This window comes from Lithobates pipiens, unplaced genomic scaffold (genome assembly GCF_037356315.1).
Source record: "Lithobates pipiens isolate NorthernLeopardFrog02 unplaced genomic scaffold, aLitPip1_a1.2 Scaffold_1, whole genome shotgun sequence".
Classification (NCBI taxonomy): domain Eukaryota; kingdom Metazoa; phylum Chordata; class Amphibia; order Anura; family Ranidae; genus Lithobates; species Lithobates pipiens.
Genome location: NW_027507685.1, coordinates 58,665,593 through 58,678,893, shown reverse-complemented (window position 1 = coordinate 58,678,893; position 13,301 = coordinate 58,665,593). Strand labels below are relative to the sequence as shown.

Here is a 13,301-nt window from a genome sequence, read left to right as displayed (position 1 = left end):
GGAAGTGACGTTGCCGCCAGAAATTGCGTACTACGCATGCGCATAGCGTTCCAAACACTCGCGCCGTGCGTTCCATCATAGTTTCGGCAATACGGTTCAGCAAAACCATCACATGTTACGGAAGTGATGTTACAGACAACACAAACACTGGGCCGTGCGTTACACCACTAATACTTCCCTTGTTACCTAGTATCATTATTTACCAACCATGCTGAGCTACGTGCCGTGTTAGGTTCTGCATTGCTGGGACTTGTAGTGCCTATCCTGAGCTACCTGCTTCAATGTTCAGTGTCCTCATCCTTATCCCTGTGCTTCAATGTTCAGTGTCCTCATCCCTATCCCCGGGCTTCAATGTGCAGTGTCCTCATCCTTATCCCCCTGCTTCAATGTTCAGTGTCCTCATCCCTATCCCCGGGCTTCAATGTTCAGTGTCCTCATCCCTATCCCCAGGCTTCAATGTTCAATGTCCTCATCCCTATCCCTGGGCTTCAATGTTCAGCGTCCTCATCCCTATCCCCGGGCTTCGATGTTCAGTGTCCTCATCCTTATCCCCCTGCTTCGATGAGGACACTGAACATTGAAGCTCGGGGATAGGGATGAGGACACTGAACATTGAAGCATGGGGATAGGGATGAGGACACTGAACATTGAAGCCCGGGGATAGGGATGAGGACACTGAACATTGAAGCAGGGGGATAGGGATGAGGACACTGAACATTGAAGCACAGGGATAAGGATGAGGACACTGAACATTGAAGCACAGGGATAAGGATGAGGACACTGAACATTGAAGCATGTAGCTCAGGATAGGCACTAACACGGCACGTAGCTCAGCATGGTTGGTAAATAATACTAGGTAACAAGGGAAGTATTAGTGTTGTAACGCACGGCCCAGTGTTTGTGTTGTCTGTAATGTCACTTCCGTAACATTATGTGATGGTTTCGCTGAACTGTATTGCCGAAACTATGTTGGAACGCACGGCGCGAGTGTTTGGAACGCTATGCGCATGCGCAGTACGCAATTTCTGGCGGCAACGTCACTTCCGTAGCATTCTGTGATAGGCAGCAAAATATGACACTACAACAGAGCTGCACCGGAAGTGCCGCACCGGAAGTGACGGGGTTACAATACAACACCGCCGCCGGGTGTGCCAAGATGGCCGCCAGCTCCGGAGCTAGGCCGAAGCCGCGGCCTTTCCTAAGGCCGCAGCCACGGACCGCTCCGTGGATCACATGGTGCGGACCGACTAATCGATAATGAAAATCGTTGACAACGATTTTCATTATCGATTATTATCGATGATGTCGATTAATCGTTTCAGCCCTAGACTTCCATGGTAATTACCCTGTGTTAGTCACTTGTACCCCAGTGGCTGCTCATCTTACAATTACTAGAAATTGGAAGACGGAGTGGGTAGCCAACCTGTCAGAAGTGATCACTACAACTAATTCCATCTATTCATTTGAAAAAATTATAGCCCTTCGTTCTATGTCCCTGAGGCCCTTTGAGGCAAAATGGAATCACCTAGCACTCTGGTATTCATGACTCATGATGCAAACCTCGACCCTTGACCAGATCTGGGTTTTTTCATTCCTTACACTGCATTACTTGGTTTATGTGCAGTTTGTGTTTCTATGTAATTATATTGCATCCCTATTGTATATGTATTTCTTTCATGGCGCCTTGCGGGGTGAACCCTTTTGTACTTTTCCTTTTTCATCCTATGCCTCCTAAAGTTGTAGGATGTTTGTTCCAGAACTCTTCAATAAAAACATATTAAAACAAAAGAAAATGTAAAAAACAATTATTTACATTTTGTATATACTGTCTCAGGTCAGTATCTCTGATCACCACCATACTAATCATATGATGATGCTGTACTGCACTGGTGAAACTTTTTTTTTTATGTGAAAAACAAATTTTATTTAATTTTGTTTATTTTCCAAACAACTGGGACAAAAAAAATTACAATTTCAAAAATCTTGCCATTGTCTCTTACTATATACCTTGGACTGTCTACTTTCCAAAAAGTGGTCATTTAGGGGGGTATTTGTACTGTATTAGCATTTTAGGGTCTCAAGAAAGGAGGCTACCAGGATTGCTCAATTTTCAAATAGACAGTATATAGTATAGTTTGTATAACTTTCACATAAACAAAATAATATACATTCATTTGGGTTATTTTTTTACCAAAGAAATGTAGCAGATTACATTTTGGCCTAAATTTATGAAGAAAGATCATTTGTTTGCAAAATTTTATAACGGAACCAAGAAAAACAAATTTTTTCCCCAAAAAATGTGTATTTTTTTTATTTGCATTGCAAAAAAAAAACATTGGTGAATGATTAATTTCACCCACGGAAGAATTTACCACCTTCCTGACCAGAGCACTTTTTACAATTTGGCACTGTCGCTTTAACTGACAATTGCGCAGCCATGCAATGCTGTAGCAAAACAAAATTTGTATCACATATTTTCCCATAAATAGAGCTTTCTTATGGTGGTATTCGATCACCTCTGCGATTTTTATTTTTCCGCTATAAACAAATAAAGAGCGACAATTTTGAAAAAAAGCTATATTTTTGACCTTTTGCTATAATAAATATCCCCAAAAAATATATAAAAATACAAATGTCTTTCTCAGTTTAGGCTGATATGTATTCTTCTACATATTTTTGGTAAAAAAAAATCACAATAAGCATATATTGATTGGTTTGCGCAAAAGTTATAGTGTCTACAAAATAGGGGATAGATTTATGGCATTTTTATTATGAATTTATTTTTATTAGTAATGTCACGATCCGCAATTTTTTATCATGACTGTGACATTGCAGCAGACACATCAGACACTTTTGACACTATTTTGGGACCAGTGACATTTATACAGCGATCAGTGCTATAAAAATGCACTGATTACTGTGTAAATGACACTGGCAGAGTAGGGGTTAAACACTGGGGGGAAATCAAATGGTTAAGTGTGTCCTAGGGAGTGATTTTAACTGTGGGGGGGGGGGGGGGGGCTCACTACAACATGACAGAGATCACTGCTCCCAATGATGACAGGGAGCAGTAGATCCCTGTCATGTTGCTAGGCAGAAGAGGAAAATGCCTTGTTTACATCTCCCTGTTCTGCCACTACATGTCACGATTGCAAGCCCCCGGCGGACATCAGGTCCACGGGAACCACGGGCACACTCATGGAGTACGTGGTGGGCACACTCATGGAGTACATGACGGGCGCTCATGCACCCACTAAGCCGCATCTTAAAGGGAACGTACAGGTATGCCCATTTGCCCAGCTGTGCCAGTGTGCCGAGGTACATTGTCGTGCCCTGGTCAGCAAGGGGTCAAATCCCACCAAAAGAAAGCTTTATTTGTGTGAAATGAATTATATACATTTCATTTAGGTAGTTTTGCATGACTGTGAGCGATTGCCAGTTAAAATAGCAAAGTGATGAATAGCAAAAAAATGCCCTGGTCATGAAGGGGGTAAAACTTTCTTTAGGTCAAGTGGTTAATCCTGAATACAATATAACATATTCCATTCATGTGCTATTTCTCAAAGGTGAACTTTACTGCTTCCAAGTTGGTTGGGCTCCTACTATTAAATGCACAATAATATTAGATTTAAAAAAGCAAGAAACAAAGAGAGGAGAGGACCTATTGTTTAGAACATCCTATTAAAGTGGTTGTAAACCCTTACAACCAACTTTAATCTACAGGTAAGCCTTGATTAGGGCTTACCTGTAGGTCCAAGAAATATCTCCTAAACCTACACAGTTTAGGAGATATTTGCCGAAAGACAGGCACCGCTGTCTACGGCGCATGCGCCGTAGACAGCGGCGCGCAGGCACACTGGGCGCGCCGCGGTCAATGGCGATATGTCGCGAGTGGCGGCGCCCGTGCACATGCTCGGGAGTGACGGCTTCGCCGAATGACAGCGGCGGAGCAGCGAGACCCCACCAAGAAGATGGATGCGCTGGACTACAGGGGACAATAATATTAGATTTAAAAAAGCAAGAAACAAAGAGAGGAGAGGACCTATTGTTTAGAACATCCTATTAAAATGGTTGTAAACCCTTACAACCAACTTTGATCTACAGGTAAGCCTAGATCAGGGCTTACCTGTAGGTCCAAGAAATATCTCCTAAACCTACACAGTTTAGGAGATATTTGCCGAAAGACAGGCACCGCTGTCTACGGCGCATGCGCAGGCACACTGGGCGCGCCGCGGTCAATGGCGATATGCCGCGAGTGGCGGCGCCCGTGCACATGCTCGGGAGTGACAGCTTCGCCAAATGACAGCGGCGCAGCAGCGAGACCCCACCAAGAAGATGGATGTGCTGGACTACAGGGGACAACGATGACTTTGCTGGCTCCTGTGTCAGGTAAGTGACACATAATGAACTACTATGCAATGCATAGTAGTCCATTATGCTTTACCTTTGCAGGGAATGAAAGAGGAAGTAAAACCATCAGGGTTTACTTCCTCTTTAAGTTCTTCCCAATTTGTTAATATGCGCAATGGTTCAGATGTCACCATAAACAAAATATGGTCAATGGTGGTTATTATGCCATTAGTTGTTCCCAATGACTAGTAGTAAGCATTATTATAATATGGGTAAAGTGACAGTGTCTTTGCAAAGACACTACTCACTATTGCTCCCTTGTCATTCCTCCCTCTACCGCAGCTGGCACTAAAATCCCTCGTGTCGGGTCAGATACTAGGGGGAGCAGTGATGTTACATAGTTACATAGATAGTCTGCTTGAAAAAAAAAAAAGTCAATCCAGTCCAACCAATAGAAGGGAAAAAATATATATACAATCCTATAGCCACAATCCTATACTCACAGTTGATCCAGAGGAAGGCAAAAGACCCTAATAACGCATAATCCAATTTGCTCCAGCAGGGGAAATTCCTTTCTGATCTCCCAAGGGGCAATCGGATACTCCCTGGATCAACTTTACCTATAAATATTAGTATCCAGTTATATTATGTGTATCTAGGAAAGAATCCAGGCCTTTTTTAAAACAATCTACAGAGCTACCCAGAGCCATCTCTTGAGGGAGTCTCTTCCGCATTTTCCCAGCTTTTACTGTGAATAAGCCTTTCCATATTTGAAGATTTTGGAGAAATCTCTTTTCTCTAGACGTAAAACACGCCCCCTTGTCCTCTGTGATGACTTAGCACCAAGTTCACTATATGGTGTGTTTTCTTGGCTCATAAATAAGTACATGGGTCTAACAATTGGTTGTGAGACCCAAGCAATGTCAAAGGAGAGGAGGTATTATTCTCTCCCCATACCTGTAAATGCTGGGTATTGAGATTGGCTGCAAAGGAGACATGAGGGGAGTCAAAGCATGGTGAATATAAGTGTTTTTTGCAAAGACTAATGGGGTTACAAGTTGGGTTATTTTACAAAAAATTTCACTTGATGAATTTCCACTTTACAAGGGAATTTTTACTTAGCTTAGTTAATATGTTGAAAATTCAGTTTGTAAAGAATACCCAATCATGTGCAAGAACAATGTAAAAAAAATGTTTTTTTTTTTTGCACACAATTGGATGACGGAGGTTAGCAAAGTCTCATTCACTAAACAAAAGGAAAGTTTAATTGTAAAGTAAACCGCTTATTTGCCTTTAGTATATCAGCAACGGGTTTTATTTAACCACTTGCCGCCCGCCCTATAACAAATTGACGGTGGCAAAGTGGTTGCATAATCCTGATCGGATGTCATATGACGTGATCAGGATTATGAGCCGCTGCGCGCCCCCGGGGCGCGCATCGCGGCGATCGTTGTTGCGGGGTGTCAGTCTGACAAAGTGAATTATATACATTTCATTTAGGTAGTTTTGCATGACTGTGAGCGATTGCCAGTTAAAATAGCAAAGTGATGAATAGAAAAAAAATGCCCTGGTCATGAAGGGGGTAAAACTTTCTTTAGGTCAAGTGGTTAATCCTGAATACAATATAACATATTCCATTTATGTGCTATTTCTCAAAGGTGAACTTTACTGCTTCCAAGTTGGTTGGGCTCCTACTATTAAATGCACAATAATATTAGATTTAAAAAAGCAAGAAACAAAGAGAGGAGAGGACCTATTGTTTAGAACATCCTATTAAAGTGGTTGTAAACCCTTACAACCAACTTTAATCTACAGGTAAGCCTAGATTAGGGCTTACCTGTAGGTCCAAGAAATATCTCCTAAACCTACACAGTTTAGGAGATATTTGCCGAAAGACAGGCACCGCTGTCTACGGCGCATGCGCCGTAGACAGCGGCGCGCAGGCACACTGGGCGAGCCGCGGTCAATGGCGATATGTCGCGAGTGGCGGCGCCCGTGCACATGCTCGGGAGTGACGGCTTCGCCGAATGACAGCGGCGGAGCAGCGAGACCCCACCAAGAAGATGGATGCGCTGGACTACAGGGGACAATAATATTAGATTTAAAAAAGCAAGAAACAAAGAGAGGAGAGGACCTATTGTTTAGAACATCCTATTAAAATGGTTGTAAACCCTTACAACCAACTTTGATCTACAGGTAAGCCTAGATCAGGGCTTACCTGTAGGTCCAAGAAATATCTCCTAAACCTACACAGTTTAGGAGATATTTGCCGAAAGACAGGCACCGCTGTCTACGGCTCATGCGCAGGCACACTGGGCGCGCCGCGGTCAATGGCGATATGCCGCGAGTGGCGGCGCCCGTGCACATGCTCGGGAGTGACAGCTTCGCCAAATGACAGCGGCGCAGCCGCGAGACCCCACCAAGAAGATGGATGTGCTGGACTACAGGGGACAACGATGACTTTGCTGGCTCCTGTGTCAGGTAAGTGACACATAATGAACTACTATGCAATGCATAGTAGTCCATTATGCTTTACCTTTGCAGGGAATGAAAGAGGAAGTAAAACCATCAGGGTTTACTTCCTCTTTAAGTTCTTCCCAATTTGTTAATATGCGCAATGGTTCAGATGTCACCATAAACAAAATATGGTCAATGGTGGTTATTATGCCATTAGTTGTTCCCAATGACTAGTAGTAAGCATTATTATAATATGGGTAAAGTGACAGTGTCTTTGCAAAGACACTACTCACTATTGCTCCCTTGTCATTCCTCCCTCTACCGCAGCTGGCACTAAAATCCCTCGTGTCGGGTCAGATACTAGGGGGAGCAGTGATGTTACATAGTTACATAGATAGTCTGCTTGAAAAAAAAAAAGTCAATCCAGTCCAACCAATAGAAGGGAAAAAATATATATACAATCCTATAGCCACAATCCTATACTCACAGTTGATCCAGGGGAAGGCAAAAGACCCTAATAACGCATAATCCAATTTGCTCCAGCAGGGGAAATTCCTTTCTGATCCCCCAAGGGGCAATCGGATACTCCCTGGATCAACTTTACCTATAAATATTAGTATCCAGTTATATTATGTGTATCTAGGAAAGAATCCAGGCCTTTTTTAAAACAATCTACAGAGCTACCCAGAGCCATCTCTTGAGGGAGTCTCTTCCGCATTTTCCCAGCTTTTACTGTGAATAAGCCTTTCCATATTTGAAGATTTTGGAGAAATCTCTTTTCTCTAGACGTAAAACACGCCCCCTTGTCCTCTGTGATAGTTACATAGTTACATAGTTAGCCAGGTTGAAAAAAGACACAAGTCCATCCAGTTCAACCTTAAAAACAAATAAATAAAATAAAAAATAATCGTACAATCCAGATACCCAATTTTATGCCCACAATTGATCCAGAGGAAGGCGAAAAAAAACCCCAGCAGAGCATGCTCCAATTTACTACAGCAGGGGAAAAAAATTCCTTCCTGATCCCCCAATAGGCGATCGGATTTTCCCTGGATCAACTTTACCTATGTTAGTACCTAGTTATATTATGTACCATCAGGAAAGTATCCAAGCCTTTCTTAAAGCAATCTACTGAACTGGCCAGAACCACCTCTGGTGGGAGTCTATTCCACATTTTCACTGCTCTAACTGTGAAGAAACCTTTCCGTACTTGAAGCTGAAATCTCTTTTCCTCTAGACGTAAAGAGTGCCCCCGTGTCCTCTGGGTTGACCGTACAGAGAACAACTCAACACCAAGTTCACTATATGGACCCCTAATATATTTGAACATGTTAATCATATCCCCCCTTAATCTCCTCTTCTCAAGAGTGAATAAATTTAGTTCCTCTAATCTCTCCTCATAGCTGAGTTCCTCCATGCCTCTTATCAGTTTGGTTGCCCTTCTCTGCACTTTCTCCAGTTCCCCGATATCCTTTTTGAGAACTGGTGCCCAAAACTGAACGGCATATTCCAGGTGAGGTCTTACTAATGATTTGAACAGGGGCAAAATTATATCTCTTTCTCTGGAGTCCATACCTCTCTTAATACAAGAAAGGACTTTGCTCGCTTTGCAAACAGCAGCTTGGCATTGCATGTTGTTATTGAGCTTATGGTCTACCAAAACCCCCAGATCCTTCTCCACTATGGATTCCCCCAGTTGTACTCCCCCTAGCATGTATGATGCATGCATATTCTTAGGCCCCAAGTGCATAACTTTACATTTATCAACATTAAACCTCATCTGCCACATAGTCGCCCAATTAGACAGTGTATTGAGGTCGGCTTGTAAATTGGAGACATCCTGTAAAGACGTTATTCCACTGCATATCTTGGTGTCATCTGCAAAGACAGATGACTTAGCACCAAGTTCACTATATGGTGTGTTTTCTTGGCTCATAAATAAGTACATGGGTCTAACAATTGGTTGTGAGACCCAAGCAATGTCAAAGGAGAGGAGGTATTATTCTCTCCCCATACCTGTAAATGCTGGGTATTGAGATTGGCTGCAAAGGAGACATGAGGGGAGTCAAAGCATGGTGAATATAAGTGTTTTTTGCAAAGACTAATGGGGTTACAAGTTGGGTTATTTTACAAAAAATTTCACTTGATGAATTTCCACTTTACAAGGGAATTTTTACTTAGCTTAGTTAATATGTTGAAAATTCAGTTTGTAAAGAATACCCAATCATGTGCAAGAACAATGTAAAAAAAAATGTTTTTTTTTTTTGCACACAATTGGATGACGGAGGTTAGCAAAGTCTCATTCACTAAACAAAAGGAAAGTTTAATTGTAAAGTAAACCGCTTATTTGCCTTTAGTATATCAGCAACGGGTTTTATTTAACCACTTGCCGCCCGCCCTATAACAAATTGACGGTGGCAAAGTGGTTGCATAATCCTGATCGGATGTCATATGACGTGATCAGGATTATGAGCCGCTGCGCGCCCCCGGGGCGCGCATCGCGGCGATCGTTGTTGCGGGGTGTCAGTCTGACACCCGGCAACTACGATCTCGGTAAAGAGTCTCTGACGGAGACTCTTTACCACGTGATCAGCCGTGTCCAATCACGGCTGATCACAGTGTAAATATGAAAAGTCGGTGATCGGCTTTTCCTCACTCGCGTCTGTCAGACGCAAGTAGAGGAGAGCCGATCGGCTGCTCCTCTGACAGGGGGGTCTGTGCTGATCGAATATCAGCACAGCCCCCCCCCGAGGATGCCCACACTGGACCACCAGGGACGCCACCAGACCACCAGGGATGCACAGGACAAGGTATGCCACCCTAGACCACCAGGGATTCCAGTCAGTGCCACAATGGATGCCAATCAGTGCCCATAATAGATGCCAATCAGTGCCCACAATGGGCATCACTGATTGGCATGCATTATTGTTTGGCACTGATTGGCATCCATTAGTACAATATATTATAATACAATGCCGCCTATCAGTTCCCATCTGTGCCGCCTATCAGTGCCCATCCATGCCACCTATCAGTGCCCATCCATGCCCAACTGTGCCACCTACCCATGCCCACCTGTGCCGCCTACCCATGCCCACCTGTGCCGACTAACCCATGCCCACCTGTGCCACCTATCCATGCCCATTCATGCCAATCCGTGCCAGCTATCAGTGCCAATTTGTGCCACCTATCAGTGCCCATCCGTGTCGCCCATCAGTGCCACCCATCAGTGCCGCCTATCAGTGCCACATATCGGTGTCCATCAATGCCACCTCATCAGTGCCACTTCATTGGTGCCACCTCATCTGTGCCCATCAGTGCCGCCTTATCATTGCCCATCAGTGTAACCCCATCAGTGCACATCAGTGAAGGAGAAAACTTACTTATTTGCAAAGTTTTGAAACTGAAACAAAAAAAAAACATTTTTTTTTTCAAAATTTTCGGTATTTTTTTATTTGTTTAGCAAAAAATAAAAACCGCAGAGGTGATCAAATACCACCAAAAGAAAGCTCTATTTGTGGGAAAAAAATGATAAAAATTTCATTTGGGTACAGTGTAGCATGACCGCGCAATTGTCATTTAAATTGCAATAGCACTAAAAGCTCAAAATTGGTCTGGGCAGGAAGGTGTTTAAGTGCCTGGTATTGAAGTGGTTAAGAGTCTCTGTAAATAAAAAAAAAAAAAAAACTGCTGCAGGGATAAATTGCAGGCATATAAAGGTGCCTGAACTATCTGCAGCAACCTTTTGTAAGCCTGCAGGTATAGGCAAACCCCATGCTGTTATGATTGCCAAAGCTCCAACATTTCCAAATCTTACGGTTACCTCCCATCCTACACAAAATCTCATTTTCTTATCACTTTAAACACACAGGAGACAGAAAGAGACAGGCAAGTGTCTGCATTATCATGAAGCATCTATCTGGCCCAGCATCCAGCCATAACTACTGCTGGTGTGCGCAGGTAGCAGTTTTTTTCCCCCCTGGCAGCTTTACTTAAAAAAGCAGTGTTGGAGTTAGTGTCTCCAAAGAAACTTTTTCTACACAGAAATAAAAGCTCAGTTTTTTGACTAACAATTTTAAAGCAGACTCCAGACATCAGAAGTGCTTTGTATAGGTTACAACATTATAGTTCAAATTGTTTTATTTAAAAATATAAATCATCCATTTACAGAAAGTCTATTTGGACATCATTTTAAAAAATAGGCATCTAAAATACATAGGAATAACTATTAAATATTAACAGTTACATTGAAAAATATATATATTTATTAGATAATGTTTGTGTATTTTTCGCTACAAATTGTGGAATGCTGGAGGAGGGACATCTCTGTGTTATTACAAGGAAGGGTCCCAACCAGGCTTAAATTAAAATTCCCCTTTAAGGGGCACAAGTAGAAGGCTTTATTTAGGAACAAAAAATATTTTAACAGTCTGAAATGTGGCCATTTTGGAAATGGCAGCTAGCTTAAAGCGGGAGTCCACCGGGACTCCGCGTTTTTTTTTTTTTTTTTTTTTTTTAAAAGCCAGCAGCTACAAATACTGCAGCTGCTGGCTTTTAAAATAGTGACACTTACCTGTCCAGCACGCCCGCGATGTCGGCACCCGAAGCCGATCGCTAGGTCGTCTGTCGGGTCCTGCCGCCGCTATCTTGGGTATGGGAATCAGGAAATGGAGCCTTTCGGCTTCATTTCCCGGTTCCCTACTGCGCATGCGCGAGCCGCGCTGCGCAATGAGGACGGTCCCCGCTGCCTCTGGGAGCTGTGTGTTTCCCAGCAGGCAGCGGGGCACTTGCTGAAGGGGGCGGGCGCTTGCGGAAAGGGGCGTAACGTACGCCCCTTTCCGCAGAGAGCTAGCCCGGAAGTGGGTGCAGTTACCTGGATTATCCAGGTAACTGCACCCCCCTCCCCCCTGAAAGGTGCCAATTGTGGCGCCGGAGGGGGGGAGGAATCCGATGAGCGGAAGGTCCATTTTAGGGTGGACCTCCGCTTTAAGAAATTGTAATTAGCTTTTTATATGCTCTTCATTGTAAAGTGCTATATCATGGTAAATCCAGTGTAACATGGGAGCTATGCTTTTCTGTTCATCTGATGACCTTTATTGTATTGTATGATGCATGACTCTGTACATAGCATCAGAATGATCAGTAAACGATTTCTTTAGCTTTGTGGTGTAACTTCTCTGACCAGTGCCTGTAAAAACAAATAAGAGCTTCATTTTAGGATCGTAACAATTCAATAGTAAGCATACAATTTTGAAGATATAGTATGTAATTATAACAAATAATTAAAATGAGTACTCTTTCCCAACAATGGATTTTAACACTTATCTACTGTACTGTATCAACAATAAAAAAAGTTGCTTTTAATAAAAGGCAGCATAATAATATAAAATGTTTTTGGCCGTATTAAAAACAGGCAGTAACATATATCTACCTTGCTTAAAGAGGTAAACTCACCCACTCGGATGCTTCTTTTCATTTAGTCCATTATAATAAGTAATTATCAGACTATAGCCACTGTAATCCAGCCCAAATCGCATATTACTTACTGTTTAAAGAAACTTTAAAAAACTTGTTTCCAGGGGTTAGGCGGCGCCATCTTAAGTATTGTTTTCTGAGTCCACAGTGGAGCCTATTTTCTGCTCTTACATTGAGCACTTCCTGTACTGTTAACCAAGCCTCCTTCTCAATCCAATGTTTCTATGGCAACCCTGCTTCCCTGTTCATAGCTGACTTGTTTTATTTCATAGTATTTACTTGTGCCAATTGTCTAATGTTTTCCTTTGTCAGTCTTATCAGCTTCAACTGATAAGACTGCAGTAATGGCCAGGTTTACACTGCATGTGATGTCACATGGTCACATGGTGTGTAGGAGGAAGCTCTGAATGATTCTGCAGCCTCCTGGGATATCAGTGGTGTGCCGTAGGAAGTCCTGATAACAGATAGACAAGCACATAAGAGAGTGTGCTGTAAATCAGGGGAGATCTGGGCATACTCAGTGACATCATTCTAAAGAACAAAAAGGATTCCAACAATACTAAGCAAGTAAGGAGATATCTACAAGCAGTGTTCATTAGGGTTTTTATGCTGATTTACATGGGACAAAGTTGTGGGGGGAGAGTTTACAACCACTTTAAACTAGTTGTCATACTGAAGTATAAAAATGTCCACACATTTTACAATATGAATAGAGAAAAGGGACTTATGGATACAATTTGCTAAATTAAGCATCACTTTAAAACATAATGAATAGTTATAAAAAATGCTGAGACCTGCCATATATAAATGAATAATTTGAAAGATAATTATAATTTACATAATATAAGCATTTTTAATTATATATTTTTAGCCTACCATGTATATGTATCACATACCACCCCGCCAGTTAAGCCCCATACACACTATCAGATTTTCTGCTGATTTTTGTCTTCAGATTTACCAAAACCATGTAGTGCGAAAGCCTGTCTGATTGCATACAAATTGAAACTCCTAAGGTTTGA

The 13,301-nt window shown here is 42.4% G+C and overlaps 1 protein-coding gene across 1 annotated transcript in view; it reads right to left on the bottom strand.

Annotated features, from left to right (window-relative positions):
- Positions 1-10,905: 10,905 nt before the first annotated feature.
- The window catches only part of LOC143924518 (interleukin-13 receptor subunit alpha-2-like), a 67,278-nt gene continuing 64,882 nt past the window's right edge, over positions 10,906-13,301 (bottom strand). Inside the window, exon 10 of the mRNA XM_077448902.1 lies at positions 10,906-11,992. Coding sequence (XP_077305028.1) covers positions 11,944-11,992 — 49 coding nt within the window. The 3' untranslated portion in view covers positions 10,906-11,943. The remainder of the gene's footprint in view (positions 11,993-13,301) is intronic.